General features: G+C 42.3%; 1 protein-coding gene and 1 long non-coding RNA gene across 3 annotated transcripts; one reads left to right on the top strand and one right to left on the bottom strand.

The window, feature by feature from the left end:
* The first annotated feature begins 11,697 nt into the window (after positions 1-11,697).
* On the top strand, positions 11,698-17,027 carry sp8a (sp8 transcription factor a). 2 transcript variants are annotated; one of them, XM_014967122.2, is made up of 2 exons: positions 11,698-11,910; positions 15,454-17,027. In XM_014967122.2, exon 2 carries the CDS (start codon positions 15,487-15,489, stop codon positions 16,681-16,683), a length of 1,197 nt encoding a protein of 398 aa, XP_014822608.2. In that variant the 5' UTR covers positions 11,698-11,910; positions 15,454-15,486; the 3' UTR covers positions 16,684-17,027. The 2 variants fall into 2 exon arrangements, with proteins under 2 accessions (XP_014822608.2, XP_014822607.2); XM_014967121.2 differs by lacking the exon at positions 11,698-11,910 and adding an exon at positions 14,400-15,168.
* LOC148156413 (uncharacterized) lies at positions 13,503-15,724 on the bottom strand. The gene is made up of 2 exons (XR_015764627.1): positions 15,585-15,724; positions 13,503-14,347 (listed from the first exon to the last, which is right to left on the bottom strand). It is a non-coding gene; the product is annotated as an uncharacterized LOC148156413 (long non-coding RNA).
* Positions 17,028-17,689: the final 662 nt, after the last annotated feature.

Here is a 17,689-nt window from a genome sequence, read left to right as displayed (position 1 = left end):
ACGGGGAGATAGCTGTGGCTTTTGTGGGCGGACGCGCTCCTCCCACATATTCAGATTGGACGACGGGGCTCGGCGTGCGAAGGTCGAGATGGGAGTTGTATTTTGCTGAAGCCTCGCCTTCTCAAACGTGCTAGTGAGGTGGGAACTACAACTCCCATGGTGCTCCAGAGCGTTGATTCTTGTAGTCATGTTGGGGTGAGAGCGAGGGAGAAGGGCGGGGATTACTTTTCGATGGCGCGGGGGGTTGGGCAAACGGGAAAGGGAGGCGTGTGAGCTGGTTTCAGGATGACGCTTTAGACGACGGTGAAACAGCACCATATTAGAAAAGAAGACAAGTGTCACTAAAGTTCTCAGCGAGTTTACAGCCAAATCTTGTTATCGCCCCTTTCTTGTTTTTTAGTCAAGCAGTCAGTTGGCAAACATTCGACTCTTCCATTTGTGAAAAAAGAGAGCATAAAGTTGAACTAATTTTGAAAAGTTATCACAAACATGTTTATATTCAAGCATTTCTATTTGTCAAAGGTATACCTACATGTACAGGGCATAGTCTGTACCAGGAGTTTTTATTCTAGTCCTCTAAGGCCAGTGTCTTGCAACTTTTGTTTCTGCTTCAACACACCTGACTCAAATAAGGAGGTCATTAGGAGGACTCTTGCAAACTTGACCTCAAACTGAGAGAGTAATTCAGGCATTTAATTCAGGCATGTTGGACATGGGACACATCTAAAACTTTTGCATCACAATAACACCAGTCCTCGAGGCCTGGATTTGATGACCCCTGGCTTATACCCCCACTTACAAAGCCTCACAAAGTATTCATGAATGCTGGACTTTATGAAAGAAGTTCATAAAGTGGATGAAATTCAGTCACTTCATTCACAAGGTTTCATGCATTTTCTGGATATTTTATAATTCATAGACCAACACAGAATTGTGTTGTGAAGTGGAATAGAAATATGTGATTTTTGATTTTTGTTTTCCAATAAAAAAATGTGATGCCACTCACTCTTACACCCCTAAATAAAATGCAGCACAATTGACTATCTTTTGCCAAATTAGTAAATAGTATGTAGAGAGACTACCTTTCCCCCCTCCCATTTCATCTTCTGGAAATCCTTAAAGTATGAAGCATCTGCGGTGAGGACATGCACTCAGACTGAGGGTTAATATGAGAAGCAGCCAAAGGATCCATAGTAACTCTAGAGGAGCTGCAGAGATGTACAGCTCAGGTGGGAAAATCTGTGAACAGGACAAGTATCACTCTTTCACTTGTCAAATCTAGCCACAATAAGTCCTGTTTGTAGTTTGTTATTAAGAATCAAACATGTGGAAGAAGGAGATCCGGTCAGGTGAGACCAAAACTGAAATTTTCATAGGGCTCTGAACACCACTCCCATAGTTAAGCATGATGGTGGCAGCATCATGCTTTTCTTCAGCAGGAGTTGGGTGACTCATCAGAATTCAAGGGAAGACAGAGGGAGCAATATTCAGATAAATTCTGCAAGAAAATCTGTTAAGCACAGCAAAACACTTGAGACTGAGGAAACAGTTCACTCTCCATCATCCAGTCAGAGTGGAATCATTTAGAATAGAGCAAAGCATATTCATGTGAAAGAATGAGCCAGTAGTTCAGACCCAAATCCAGTTGACAATCTAGAGCAATACTTAAAAAATGGTGTTTTCACATTCAGTCAGACTGAGCATTGAGCTACTTTATTTTCTTCCCACATCGTCATTTACTTTGTGCAATTCTAAGTTTGAGCGCATTTAATTTATGAGCAAACTGTTGCATTTTGATTTTATTTGTGGTTTGCACCTCCTTCTAGATTTATCTCAAGACTACCACAATAATCAATTTGTGAGATCTTTTTTTTTTTTTTTAAAGAAAAATACCCACACTGAATCAGTGTCCCTGAAAACCTTTTCTTGCTGACTGACAGACCTTCAACAGCACCATACCATAAAAGGCACTTCCTCTTCTGAAGCACAGAGAGGTTTCTGTGGGACATGAGCAGAAGAACTGGAACAGAAACAAGATGTCCAAAGTAGCAAAAGTGATGCGCTGCCACAGTGAAATTGCATTTCAAACCTTCAGCACAGAATAGTGGAGCAGTCAACATGTTGACACTGTGGGATTGGGTTGGACGATCAAGAGCCTCTCCCAATCCATTGATCTTAGCCAGGCAGAGACACAGACCAAGTTTGCCAAGCAGAAATAATTAGTGTGAACCAGGAAGAACCAGTGTACTGGCTCTTTCTCGAGAGGACATCTTGAATCGAATCCACATTATTACAATAACTGATATGTTCCTCTTAAATTATTATTTGAGGATTTCCCAAAAAATCTAAACAGGCAGACGGTGTTCAAGTATAACATAAAAACGGCACTGCTTCTAAGTCTACTCTTTGTATTCTCACCATCTCTCTCAGTGTGTTCAGTTTAAATATGGTTTCACAGTGAAACTACAGTACAGCAACACACACACACACACACACACACACACACACACACACACACACACACACACACCTGGTGTGGCCCAGAAACATACATTTACACACATGCGCTGTAATTACTGCGGAAGCTGAGGGCCTCGTCTCCGCCCCCTGGGCCACTTGGCAGGGCGTTGCTAGGCAACGTGGTCTTTTCCGATGAAGGGGTGTCGACTGCGTTTGCATGCACGGTGGCAGTGATGGAAGGAGGTGTGGTGTACAGACGGCCGTGTCTTCTGATGCCGACAAGTGAAATGCACAGAGGAGAGGTTCATTTCCAGAAACACCATTGTTAAATCAAGACGTTCACATGAATGTTTAACTCTGTTTTAATAGCTAATGTTGTAGTTTACAGAGAAGGAACATCTAAGTGGAGCCTGTGTTTTGTCCGCCACAAACCAATAATTGTCAACTTCCTCTTACTTTAGCTAACGCAACATATGAAAGCGTTTTTTATTTTTTTGTTTGTTTGATTTCCTGTGACTGCCACAAGATGGCGCCATTGACCTGACAGGCCCAAACGTTCCGCTCACTTCGCGCCTGTTTCTGTTGGTAGAAAATTCAGTGTAAAAACAACCAATGCATAACTTCACTATTTGATTTATTAGTAAACACGGTTATTCAAAAATTAAACATGAGAATTATTTTTAATCTTTTTTGGGCATTTTAAAAAAATGTGAAATCATTTTTCACACGTCCACTAAAGTAGACTGTATGTTTAGTTTGAAATGTGTAGTGAGCAGCAGAAAAATTATAGGCTAGACTACCATATATTATGTGATGACTATAAAATGCAAAAATATTACTGTCAAATATTTTCACACCTGTGCCCTGCCAAAATCTTTAAATTTGTTCACTTGGACTTTTACTTGTTCATTTATCATAACCAGAGAAAAAAAAAAAAAACACCGGCATGATTCATGATCTTAATAGCAAAAACTTTATTTATAGCGCCAAACAAAAATGACATTAATGACACACTCACCTAATTATAACAACCTACCACTACAATGAAGGAACAGAAAAATAAGGATTGTTCACAAAAAAAAATATTTTTAGTTTCCAGATGTCTGATGTTTTACTTTCTTCTGTCTTTGAATTCTAAGAAATTATGTCCTGCTGCCAGACATATTTATTGTTTTGCTAAATAGTTGGAACTTTCAGTTACTGCTGAAAGTTGCAACTACTTTCAGCAGCTGCAACATTCAGACCCTGGCCCAGTTATGTGCCATGACCTTCCTTCTCGGTCAGCACTCTCTTAATTCATGTCGATGTTGAACTTGTGCTTCAAAGTGGTCAGAAAGAGTCGTCTTTCAACAATCTCCAGTTTACTGTATAGAGGACTTGAATCCTGGTTGTTCTTGGGTTGACCCTGGACATTTCCTTTCATCTTAGCGAGACAGTTTTTATTGAAATTACTTTGGGAAAGTATTCATTAGACTTCTCCAAACGGCATCACCAACATTCCTGACCTCAACCCATTTTAGATAATTAAAGAACAGTCATCAAATCTCCAGGTAGAATTAGGCCTAGATCTTCGTTGATGGCTACAGACAGTGTAACCACTTTAATTCAAATGAAAGGGGCTGCATGTCTTAGCGTAAGAATGAGTGTGAATGAGAGAAAATCCACAATTAATTAAATCTTGCGCAACTAGTTCTTGTCATTAAAACTCTCCCATCTCGTTAAGAGCCAAACGTTAATATGATATCCAGGCTGATGACGCATGCAAATTTCTTTTGAAAATGCATCAAAAGAAATTTGACCACCTTTGCACCAAATCCAGCCACACAGAGCACCTCAGGAAGATGGATTTCACCCAGAGTTGGATTGCTTCACGCTGTATTTTGCTCTTTCGTGAATCCACGTCTCGAAGATGTGCGGGACAACGTAAGGGCTTATAAAACAGTTGAAAGCATGAGCCCGTGCATCAGTGAATCAGCTGCATGCTTGCGTGCCACTTGTCCTTCTTTGCGTGTTACCCTCAGACTTTCTGCGCACACGTAAGCGTAGGTGTGTATCTGTCACCAGCAGCCTTGGCGTCAGAAAGTCTCCGTCTCTTAAAGGTTAGGCTGTAAACTTGAAGAGATTTATGACTTCTGCTGCCACGTGTTCATTTTTTGGCACTTGTTTCTGTTGTTCATGCCATATTTGAGTGTGTGTGAGCGTGCGCGTGGAAGGAAAGGAGGTTGCCAAAAGAAAAAAAAAAGTGTTAACAGATATGCACAGCATTTTCCCATACCTGTTTAGCAATAAAATACAAACAATGACAAGAGATGGACAGATAGACAGATAAATATGTGAACTGTAATAATAAGTAGTCATCCCTTTACTCACCACTTTGTGCCACTGATCATGATTGAATGTATGTGGCGTCACTCCGCAGCTGTGGCTCATCATCATGACATCTCTTTGGATGTTTAGCTGCTGACTTGTTCCGACCGTTGTTTCCCTTAGCTATAAATTTGTGGAAACAACTCGACGAGTTGTCTGTGGCCACACACTCATGACTCTTACAAATTAGACAAACAGAGTAGGAAACTGTTCAAAGAGTCGCTCTTTAATGATAGCTGATAACAGATGTCTTCAGCTGTCTGGATCAAGTGGAAAACAACCGCTGTCATTCCTCAACTGACACCGTGCCAGCTCAGGGCGGGTGAGGCATCTAGTCCTCAAGGGGAAAAAAAATTGTTTTTGCTTTCAGGAAAATAATTTCTCACTAATTTTGTATTTTTTGTATATATGGTATTCAAACGCCATACCGGTCTGCATTAAGATAAAGATTAGCAGGATAAATCCGATGTTATTGTGAATAAATTCAACCCTCAGCTTTCTTGCCGCCATGACTCGACAAACTGGTTCACTATAAAACTGCTGCTCTATGTGGAGAGTTGCGAAAATTTTAACGCAATGATTAATCATATCACATTTTGATTAAGGTGAGGCATGCACACTGTCAGTCATTTATACAGCTCATGCTGCATTGGATCAGATTTTCTGCTTACATTTCTGCGCCATTATTTAATATTTACAAGTGGTGCAACATGCTTTTACGTACAGCAGCCTTAGCTATTTAGCAACCTCTAACGCGTTTTCCACTAGGTTTGCTTTCTATTTCTATTAAATGTCTCCCGTCGCCTTGTTTCTTAATGACTTTCTCCTTATCATTCTTCCATCTCTTTTTTTGTGGATGAGAGTCAACAAGAAGTTCACTTTCCAGCACGACATCGACCCTAAACACACATCATCAAGCGATAGTTTATTTCATAGCAGATTTGTGTGTTTGAGAGGGTTAGTCCAGATGTAAATCACATCGAGAGTCTACAGCCAAAAACTGTGCAGACTAGCATCAGCATTTGAGCAGGGGACTGCACTTCTCTGATGCTACTCATCAAAGTGAATCTTTAATGACACCTCTTTGATCCGTACGAAACTCAAACATGTGTTACCTTCAGAACTGACCAGTTTAGATTTTTTTTTAGATTATTTATCTCAAAATCCTTGTTATCGGCACCGAGTTACGTCCTAAAGTTGCGCTATAGCGTCGACATTTTACTGCTCTGCCGACGGCTCCTCTGTCTGACATTCACCATGACTCCTGAATGGCCCGTAATTACAAGTCCGGCTGTTCACGACTAGCCTTCAAAGAAACACTGTGAACCGGCAGAATGTGCAGAATGTGTCTGCCGGCGACACATTGCTGAGTTATTCACTCCCATCCACTCATTCATCTGCAGAGCTGTGTGCCTCCATGTCCGTTTCTTATCATCAACTTCCAGGTCAAATAGTTTCCTTTTACTCCTTTACGCACAGAAGCAAACTGTCACTTAAGGCATGACGGAAGCATTATGAGAGAGGGACGAGAGAACCTGTGGTCCACCTGATGACACCGAGAGGTCACAGGTCACGAGGGAGGATGGAAAAAAGGCACTATGGTACAGGGAGGAAGGACCTTGAACTGGAAGTGAACTGTGATTTAACTCGTCGTCTCAGCTTTAGCTTAAACGGCTTGAAATGTGAGAATTACAGAGCACGATGCCTATTCTTTGAGTAACACTTAGCTGCGTTTCTTGCATGAAGTCCACTATAGGTTCAGGGTTTTTTTTTTAAGCAAACAACCAAACTTGGAGATCTAAGATCTGAACTCAAAGACACAGAACTAAGATGAACCAAAGGACTGGTAAAGAGGACGGGACCCCTGCTGCGCTGCTCTCAGACTGCGAGCAAGTATGTGTTCAAACAGTCTCTTTGAAGCTAAATGCGAAATGATTAAGTCCGCTTAGAAGTCTGCATGGATCTATGGTGTGTGTTGCCCGAGTGCGTGCATGTACCTCTTTGAAGATGGTACTCTTGTATGAAGCAGAGGAAGACCTTTACTGCCAGCACTAAGTGGAGGGTGCAGCACACTATAAAGATCCAAGATAACTATGTAAGTGTGTGTATGTGACCATGGGAGCGCATAGTTCAGGCAAGACAAGACACAACTTGCAGACCTGGTAGAGCTGACGCCAGCCTCTTGTTTTTGGCTGTCTGTGTATGTCAATGACAGCCCCAGAGGCAGCGCATGTGTGTGTGTGTATGTGTGTGTGTGTGTGTGTGTGTGTGTGCGTGTGTGTGTGTGTGTGTGCGGTTAGCCAGGGAAAGAAACGTTTTATGTTTGATGGGAACCATAAAAAAACAGAAGGAGAAGGGGGGAAAAAATTAAAATAGCAACCATGAAATCATCTCAGACACCACCTGACCCTGCCTGGTCTGAGAGAGCGTGCCCGAATTTACATGTTAGTCAGAGGAAAGACAGAGAGCTTCAAAGAGACTAGAGGATGCGTACTGACCAGATGCATTTTAATGTCCTCAACCGACCTGCAGCCTTTGGACAATCCTGCAAAGCTAGGTTTGTGTGTTTGTCCGTTCAGACACTCGGTTGTCAAATGTACATAAAAAAAAGTAAAAAAAAAAGAAATGTGCCTGTTTTTAGCCCACAGTCTCGGGGTGTTTTGCTTTTCTTTGTGGAATAAATTAACAATTTGTTGCTTTGGCAATTAGCATAAAAATGCAAGCGGATTCTTTCCAGTCAATTTAACATCAGCTTTTCTTAACCCCCATCACCTCCTCCGCGCCCCCGTCCGCTTAATTTTAGGACGGGCATTGTGGCGAGGCGAAGCGCATTGAGAGGGAGGAACAGTTGTCAACAAGGAACATAGCATAAACTCAGCATTTAAACGAAAGAGTGCACGTCCAAGAAATTACTTTAACTTTATGTTTCCTCCTGTAGCTGATGAATATGTTGCTCCACCTGAACTGTACAGCATTTGGTATAAAACCAGATGAGTTTAATGGCAGAATAAAGGGATTTGTGTTGCTTCATTTTGGTATTTTCTCCCAGTCTTCTACGGTCCGGAGTGTGAGTTCATTTTTTGCAGAGAAAGAGTTCAGTTCACGTTAGAGATTCTCGGCGGAACATAAATCAAGACTCATCACCAGGCAGTTAAAAAGTGTGTGTGTGTGTGTGTGTGTGTGTGTGTGTGTTTTTTTTTAACTCATCCTTCAAGTCTAAAATTGATGCTTGTTTTCTTCCAACTTCAGCTGTACTTTCATAAATTCTGATGATAAATGAATCCAAGAGTCTTCTTAATTTTTTTTTAGGTTTCATTTAATGAACTCTAAATGATTAAAGCTTTTAAAAAAAAAAGCCACAACACTTTAATTATAAGATTTTACTGTAAGTGAATTGGATACCATGCAATCGGTTACAGCTCAAGCATCAAGAAATAGTAACAGAATTGTGCTTAAGAGCTTTCAGTCATCATCTAAAATGTGTCAACCTGTCTATCAAATTATGACCTCTGGAAAATATTGACAAATTCTCAATATGAAGGCTTGAATAGTTACCGTAGGAAGTAGGTGGCTGCCATTATACTGCCTACTAAAGTTGTAACAATGCTACATACATTGTCACAAAAATCTGAACTCATTTTACTTACTTTATTTACGTTTAAATCACAAAATAATTGAGTTTTGTCCATTGCTGACTAACAGCAATGGACTGTTCAGTCACTACTTGCTCAGACAAACAGATGGCCCGATGCAAAACCAGTACTTACACACCAAGAGGTGGACCTGGACCCAGCATCGCCGAGGCAGCACTCAGCAGATGCGCCGAGTCCATTCATCAGTTCTGAAAGTGAAGAATGACGCCTGGAAGTGTACGATTATTCTCCTGGGATTCTGGGCATCAATCAGTGGACACACCTACATTAAGCACGGAGAAGACACAAAACCCTGAAAAATGAACACCAGTAAATTAATCTCGTCTTCTGAAATGGGTGTGTGTGCATGTGTGTGCTTGTGAAGTCAAGCAGGGGTGTGTGGAGAGCAGTGTAGAGATCACGGTCAGAGCAGGATTTAATCAAGGGGAAAGAGACAGAACAAGTTATTTAGAATGTGGCTTTAGAGCAGCTTGTTGTCTTCGGTGGTTGGAGTTGAACAACAGCGCAGGCTAAAGTGTTAGAAAAACTTCAAAAGTTTAAAAAACTGTAAGCAATAAATCTATCTAAGACAAAGATAAGCAATCCTTATCTTTGTCTTCTCTTTGCTTGATTTGTTTTTTTTGTACGGCAAGTAGTCCAAGTTTTGAAGAAAGATGGCAGAACTACGGCCAGTGACGTTCTGTCTATGAAAGTGAATTTTAAAAGTTGATGTTTGCTCGTTGGCAATTTCCTTTAAGTTACTGGCAGAATTTTGACTCAGAGTATTTCTCCTTCTCCTCTCAGATGTGATCATATTAGAGGAAACAATAACTCTTTACCAATCTGGCAGCTGAGGTAATGTACAAACGGATGTGGAGTTAGTAAATAAAAACAACTGTTCAACAATCAGTCCCATGCTCACGAAGATCAACCTCATATTGTAAGCAGGTTTTGGTGAAAATGCTCTTAGAAAAGACACAGCTCTGTACCTCGAATGTGCGTGCGTGTGTGTGCGTGTTTGGGTATTTGTGTGTGTGGCAGAAACTGAATGAGAGCTTTTCATCCACTCCACTTACTAATCACAGTCTCATTCTCTCCGGCCCCGCATAATTCTACCCCCCGCCTTGATAAATCTCGCTCCTCGCTCCTCCTCTTCCTCTCCGTCTGAGGGCAGAGACAGCAGATGTGTTGGCAGCTTAAATGACCTCTGTGATGTATGACTTAACAAACCAAGAGCATCCATCAACAGCACACCAAAGCGTGTGCTGGTGTGCTGGGAGGGTGGGGGGTGTGGTGAGGGGGAGAAAAATAAAAGTGCCACTGCTTGTTGAAATGCAGTTTGAATTCACATCCAGCCCCAAATTTGCAGAGGTTTTCAACTCTGCACTTTTCCCTCTTTTTATATGATTGGCTGCGTACATAGGTGGATGTGCTGCATACATGAATGTGAATGAAGTGGTTCGGCAGGGTGATTGAACTGGCCTCCCGTCTTGATAGACTAATAAGAAATGTGCTAAACGACCCCTGCGTGTGTGTGTGTGTGTGTGTGTGTGTGCGTGTGTGAGTGTGAGTTTGTGTGTGTGTGTGTGTGTGTGTGTGTGTGTGTGTGTGTGTGTGTGTGTGTGTGTGTGTGTGTGTGTTGTGTGTGTGTGTGTGTGTGTGTGTGCCATTGAGCAGACACTTTCTCAGATTTAGAGCAATATGCGAGCAAATAAATGCGTTCCTGCAATTAGCGCCATGAACTCATGATTTCAAACAAAATGGGAATTTCATGGTTTGATCTGGGCAACGACTGTGACACTCGTCTTTCAGCCCTCTCCTGACAGACGGTCGGACAAGCCCTCTCAGAGCGGTAATTACAGGAAGCAAAGGAGGAGCTGCTTCAGGCACATCCTGGCACAAGCATCACCTGGATGACTTCCCTCGACTCTTAAACCAGATCAATTTGTTTTAAGGGTTACAAGTTTATGAGAACGAAAAGACAAATTAGATAAACAGGAGGTACCTCTTAAAACTTGTTTTCGCACCCAGCGGTTGTCACAAAAAAAAAAACTTCAGACCTCCTGGAAGTTTTTCAACATTTCGTCATAGTTGTGATTAATGTGGTGCCTGCAAAGAGTGTTGCGTTCTTGCAAAGTGGGGAGAATTTGATACGTGGAGGTAGAAGTGTGCAGAGCATTTGCATTCAGCCTGTCTGTCTGGTTTTTTCTGTGATTGCAGATGCAAGTCTTCATTCCTCTGCAAACAGAGAAAGAAATGTTTAAACCATTCGTCTTTGTGAAATAACCTCGTCTTGTTCCTTGTGGGGTCATGAGAGGAATGGTGCCTAACTCGAGTCGCCACTAGGTCAGAGGTAGCTTAAACTCTGAACTAGTTTCAGTTCCTACACTTGTTTATCTTTTCTTTCTGTGTCGCCGAAAGAAAAGTGCCCCGTCACCCTAACAGGCATGTTTTCAGGTGGAACCTGGAGTGTTTGGAGAAAACTTGGAAACTTCTTCCAGTAATTCATCAGTGATAATGCACAACATCTTTCAGATTAGCTGGAAAGCGACTGTTAAAAGCAATATTCCAGTCTTGCCACAATTCCTATTTTAGGCCTGGAGTTTGACCGGGCCATTCAGAATTGACTCTGATGTACCAGGCTCTAAATTTGCTGCACTTTTTCCTGACCTTCCTGACCAACTCATTTAGATTTCCTTCTAGGATTGTCCTGTGTTTAGATCTATTTCTCCGTCATTACTGACCAGCATCCCTGAAGAAAAGCATCCCCACAGCTTCTACCAACGCTGTGTGTTTTCAGAAACACACAAGGTCTCGTGAATAGGCCATAAAGTTAAATATCAAAAGTTATCTGACAACAGCACCTTTTTCCACTTATTTGCTGTGTGGCAGCCTGAAAATTTTTCTTTTTGTGACCCTTGTTCAATTTATTTCTTTTTCCATTCACTGTGGATCTCTGTAGAGTTACCCTGCATCTTTTGTGTGCTTCAGTGATTATTGTCTTTATTGCATGACCCTTCAGTTTAGGTAGAAGGCATTGTCTCAGCAGGTTTACAGCTGTGACATTTTAGGACTGCAGAACATACCACATGTCCAAAGCTTTGAGTATTCCTTCAATAGCTAAGCCTGCTTCTAAACAACTTGACTCCTGACCCCGTCAGCTGTGTTCCTTAGTCTTCATGATGCTGTTTGTCCTCTAATTTTCTCTAACGAACCCTCCGAGCCACTCAGACAGCTGAACTTTGTTTACTAATTAGCCGAGTCCTGGAAGCGATCAGCTCCCCTGGACTTTTTATCAAGACCGTCGGAGGAAAAGAGAATGAATGCCTCACATTTCAAACTTTGATTCGCTGTTGTGCGTTGGTGTAGAACATGAAAATGCCAACACAATCTACCGAGGTTGGGTTTCTACTGTGACAACACGGAAACAGGGTCTGAATACTTCTGCAAGGTACTGTATGGCCCTCTTTGTTTCGTTCTTTCTCAAACACGGACTGATTGGCCAAACACCTGGCCACCCTGGATATTTTTACGTCGTGTTGAGCAGATTGTCTTTTGACTCTTCTAATTCTCCCGCTAATTGTCTCAGCGGGACAGCCGATCACGATGGCTGCAGAAAGCACCCCAAGGGACTGGGACAGTAGGGTGGGGGGAGCAGCTAGAGGAAATAAAATACTTCACCCACCCCTCTCCCTGAGAAGTGCCAGATCTTTATTTCACTCTTTTCTCTCTGTTCTTTCTGTCTCAGCGCCCACAAAGTGATTGGAAAGCTCCCAACAATCTTTTTTTGTCGACGTTCGATGGCGCGTGATAATGTGGTCATTATCACCGCCAAAAGGAACAGGTTGAGGCTTTGGACAGGGTTTCACTGGGTGCCCTTTAAGCGCACACACATGCACAGTCTCACACACACTTTCAGTGTGGGAAAAGAATGCCTCTGAAAGAGAGGGGACAGCTGTTGGGCTTGCGTGTGAGGCTGGCGATCAGGTTAAAGGGAGGACGGCCTACTGTAAAGTCCACCTGTGCACGCAGCCGAGCCTCGGGCTGCGGCGGACGGCAGACGCCAGTGTGGGGAGGCCTCTCATTTTGTCAGCATAATGGACCTTGTCGAAATGACTTTAAGATATTTTTTCAAAATCTCTTATTTTCAATTTGACGTTTTCAGCCATGATCTGTTGCATTCTGATAGCTAGGTTAGGTAGATTGTAAAATCTGGGGTAGACGTTCAGAATATTACAGAAACATACCTGCGAAGACCCGACTTACTGCGTCACGTGGAGCACTGCGCAGCTTCACGCTGCTTTTAAAATGTCTAATTTCTCCTTTTTGTGGATTCTAACTTTTTGTGCAAGTCCTAGAGGTTCTCTAAAATTTCACCACTTTGTCATTGTTGTTCTGTTAGGATTTGGACATGGCATACTGTGTAGAGCGTGCATAAAACATAGAAAAATGGAAGCATGCAGTCGAGGGTTAACAGTGCCCCTAAGGAAGTCTCAGTGGAGGCATGAACTTCCTCTATCACAAACAAACAGATATTGTAAGAAATAACACTCAGGTAGGTTGTGGTGTATCCAGCTAGGTCCGGCAAGTTCTAGCATTGCTCTTGTGGCTTTATGGTGAACTCAAATAGGCCAAATTCTGTTCTGAATCTCTATTGATGCTTTTTGTTTTTGATATGTCACATCAAAAATAATCAGTGATCTTCATCTGAGCCCCTATTCTGCCTCCTAGGTAGCAAAAAAAAAAAACAAAAAAGAAAACATCTGTACAGCTATGCTTCTGCATAGCTGCAAACATTAAATTGTATTATCATTTGTTGAATTTTTTTTTTTTTTACCATTTTTTCATAATTATTAAATAATATTCTTCACATTTACTCTTAGACTCTACAGCTTTGTGTGGTCATGGGAGTGGTTTAGTACTTTAGATATATAGTAATTGACTTATTCATGGCATATGAGACCATCTGACTTCACTCAGGCTGATCGTGCAAGAAAAAAAAAATAAGAGGAATGGAAAGAAAAGAAAATATCAAACGACAAGTTTAATGCTGTTTCTTTCTTTAATTAGAAATTCAAATGAAACCCCGCCCCTTTGTGCTTCTCGCTCATTGATTATGAAGATGGGGATCATTCTGGGTATTTCCCAGGGTTTTCGGGGCTAGATTTTAGTCAACTATGCTCAGTTTAAGAATGGGATTTCCCATTTATTCATTCACACTCGAGAGGTGAGACTAAATCCTCAAACTAGCTGAGCTTTAGAAAGGCACAGTAAGGGTTGTAGTTTAAAAGACATTTGTTTGGTGTTAAAAGAGATGAAATTGCGGAGGTAGTGGTGGTGTCCTCCCTTCCCTCCCCCAGGGCAGGCTGGAAACGCCCCAGGGACAGGATGGGCACAGCCTCTCATTTATCAGCCTCTTCTTCTGCATGGCCTCACATCCGGGGAAAAAAAAGTATAAAACTAGAGGTTTTAGCGTTCTCTGACAAAGCCAGCCTACTGAGAAACACACACATACATACACGCACACACAAAAAACCCCATTTAAGATTCTACAGATCGTATAAAGTGGTTTTCAAAAGTTTACAGACCTCTGTGGAAACCATGGTTTTATGATTCAAGAAAAGAATATGTATTAAAAACATTTAAACACTTTTTCCACCTTTAATATGACACATAATCTGTCTGATTCAAATGAAAAGTAAACATCAGGGGAAATAATATAATAAATAACAGAGGTATATTATCTACAGTGGTCATTTAAATTTCTTCACTTTGAGTTTAAAGAATGCTGATGAAGTATTACATTTTCCTTAAAGGGTATTAATGCGATATAGCTTTATGAGTCCCGAAATCCACATCCGATCGGTTGATCGTCCCCCCAGTCCCACCTGAGGAAAGATGAAAACAAAACTTTTAATAAAGCTTACAACTTCTACAAGCTTAGCCAATATTGTGAGGGTTCATTGCTGATTCACAAAACTTTCCCTACTTTGTTTTACTAGTAAATTGTACATTTATTCTCAGAATTATTGGGTTGCATTCAGTTTTTATCAACTGGAAATAAACCATAAAGTGCTAAGCCAAAATCAGTTATTCTGTATAACAAATTGCATCAGTGAATACATTTCATGATTAATGAAATCTCAATCTGCTTCCCTTTATTAATGTAGACATTAATTAATTTCATTTCAAAAATGCTTTATTAATCCCAGAGGGAAATTAAGAGGCATAATGTCCGTTTTTTTTTCTAATCTGATATCTCTTATGGGAAATTTATATAAATGTCAAAACAAAATAAAACTGGCCAACTTCCATAAATACATACTTATAAACACTGTCTTCAAACTTAGTGCGCTGGACTTTTTGTCTTCAAAGACCTGAGATTATTTTTAAAAGCTGCTGAAGTGAGCTCGCTCGCGAGAGCTGACTTTTTCGGATTTATGATGACATCGAGCCTGTTAGCGCGCAGATGTTTGGAGACGGCTCGCGCTGCTCTCTGATTGGCCCGGGAGCTCCCAACGACACTTCAAAGGCGCAAAGGATCTACAACTGGTAAAGGAAACGGAGACCAAACCTCAGACTGATTGGATCCAGTCAGGGCACACACACACACACACACACACACACCTACACACACACTCAGAGACAAACACGTTGATCCCCCTCAGAGGAAGACATCACCGCTCAGCTTATGGCTGCACCATTAGGCGTAAGTTTACAGAAAAGAGCTGTTTTTTTAATTTTCAATTTTTTTTTATGTAGCATTTAGTCAATATTACTTGGTGTAACTTAGTGTTTTTATTTTTTTAATACATTGTTCAGTATTGGGGAACATTTCTTCGTATGCAAATCTGACCCCCTTTCTTACAAAGTGTCAAAACTTACTTTAACCTGTTGCAGTTAAAAATGTGTCACAAAAAACTGTTTGCATTTTCAGGCAGAGAAGACGATCAAACTTTAACCATAAAGGTTGTTTTGTTTGTTTTTTCCCCAGGAAGAACCAAGGTTGGGCAGCACCCCGCTGGCAATGCTGGCCGCCACCTGCAGTAGAATCGGGGACCCGACCCCTTCCTGCTCCCCTGCTGTGTCAGACGGAGTCCCGGTATTCACCAAAGGGTTTCATACCTGGAAAAAGACTCTCCAGGCCAACAGCAGCGCGAATTCAGTTTCCTCTGGGATCTCCAGGAATAATGGTCCGGGACTGACATCAGAGGCCTCCAGCGCCTTCTCAGTGACGCTTCCAAGCTCTTCTTCAGGGAGTGATTTTTCTCTGTACCACAGCGCCGTGCCGTCCTATGATTACGATGTTTCTGACTCCGCGTCCGCTCAACGCCCGGTGTTCATGCCAAAATTTCCACCCTCGGTGGAAGGCATAGCAGGGATTTACCAGAGGATGCATCCTTACGACCCCTGGATAAAGCCAGCTGGAGAGGTCGGCAACGGGACTGCGGTATGGTGGGACATGGGCACCAGTTGGGTGGACTCGCAGAACTCAGCCGGGTTACAGTGCGCCTTGAGCAGCTACAGTAACGACTACAGCCCCGCCTACAGCACCGGTGCGTCTCAGCACCTGCTCCCCAGCCCGCAGCACATGTTTGACGGCTTCCGGCCACCTCCCTACACGGAGTCTACGAGCGCAGCACCACCTCCTCCTCCTCCGACGAGGACCTCTGCTGTTCCTCTACCCAGTCCCTCCCGGCCCTCGTCGCGCAAATACGCTGGTAGAGCTACCTGCGATTGTCCAAACTGTCAGGAGGCAGAGAGACACGGTCAGGGGGGTTCGAGTCCACGGCGGAGGGGCGTGCACAGCTGTCACATCCCGGGCTGTGGAAAAGTTTACGGCAAAACCTCCCACCTGAAGGCGCACCTGCGCTGGCACACCGGGGAGCGGCCGTTTGTCTGCAACTGGCTCTTCTGCGGGAAACGCTTCACGCGCTCGGACGAGCTCCAGCGACACGTGCGCACGCACACCGGCGAGAAGCGCTTCGAGTGCCCCATGTGCCAGAAGCGCTTCATGCGCTCCGACCATCTCAGCAAGCACTTGAGGACGCACAGTTCTGAGGGCTCCGAAGGCTGCGTCGACCCGGGGTCCCAGAAAGGGAGCGGCGACACGGACAGGGGCGCCTCTAGTTGCCCGGGAGAGTCACCGGGCCCGGGGAAGGGCGGCCAGAGCGATAAGCTCGAGAGACCGGCGGAAAAACAGTCACAACAAGTGGGAATGTGATGACAGCAGCCTGAAACGGGTTTTCTTTGGACACTAACAGACTGAAATAGCACTTTATGGTTAACTTCAGTTGTGACGTGTGTGAACACTGTCTCCTTACCTCATCTGATCGTCGCAGACTTAAAAGAAATGTTTACTTCAGTTTCTTGCTGTACGTTTGATACATGCGCCTAATTTATTCCATGTGCTTTTCACATTCAATAATTCTTTTGAATCATCCTGATATCATCTGACAAGTACGCACATATTTAAGTTTGTGTTCTTAAATATCTTACTTTGCAAAACTAAATTGTTATAATTTATCATTGCTTGTACCTGGCATTAAATTGATAAAACAGGAGAAATCTGCAAGATTTATTATGTCGGAACTGTTTATCGTATTATTAGTATATTCAGAATGGTATAGTCAAAGGTTTGTATTTATCTTACTTGTAAGGGAATTATTGAAAGGCACGTTTTTGATGTATTCTTAAGGCAATTTAAAGTGCATCATTGGGAAATAATGAAGAAAAACGTTGAGAATCATCAAAGGAATAATGATATGATAAGACAGCTCTGGTCTTAGGAACACTGGGATAGCAGGTTGAATGGGTTCAGCTCTAAGACGCATTTCCACACAATTTCATTCAGTGCTTTATAGATTATTTACATATTTTTTTGTTCCCCTCCGGATGCAATGAGTTAAAGAGTGATGTGATTCATAATGTGACTCGTTTTCCTGGTGTTTGCCAGGATTATTATTATTATTATTATTATTATTATTATAAAAAAAATTGCCAAATTCATTCTGTGCCAATGATACGTTTAATCAGAGATTGCAGCAGGCTGAAATCTGAGCACCTACATTCATGCTGTGCGGTTTTCAGTCACATGTGAGTCAAATGTCACAAATTCTGGGACAATAAAATTAATTCTATGTAGTCTGGATTAAGTTGGAGAATATTCTGATCTTTCCACTACATGACAATGAAGACAAATAGATTCTCTGGCTGCACAGAAATGTACA

This window comes from Poecilia mexicana, unplaced genomic scaffold (genome assembly GCF_051168715.1).
Source record: "Poecilia mexicana isolate PSO_F unplaced genomic scaffold, ASM5116871v1 scaffold_11, whole genome shotgun sequence".
Classification (NCBI taxonomy): domain Eukaryota; kingdom Metazoa; phylum Chordata; class Actinopteri; order Cyprinodontiformes; family Poeciliidae; genus Poecilia; species Poecilia mexicana.
The sequence above is the reverse complement of the archived record's forward strand: the minus strand, read 5'-3'. Positions and strand labels throughout refer to the sequence as shown.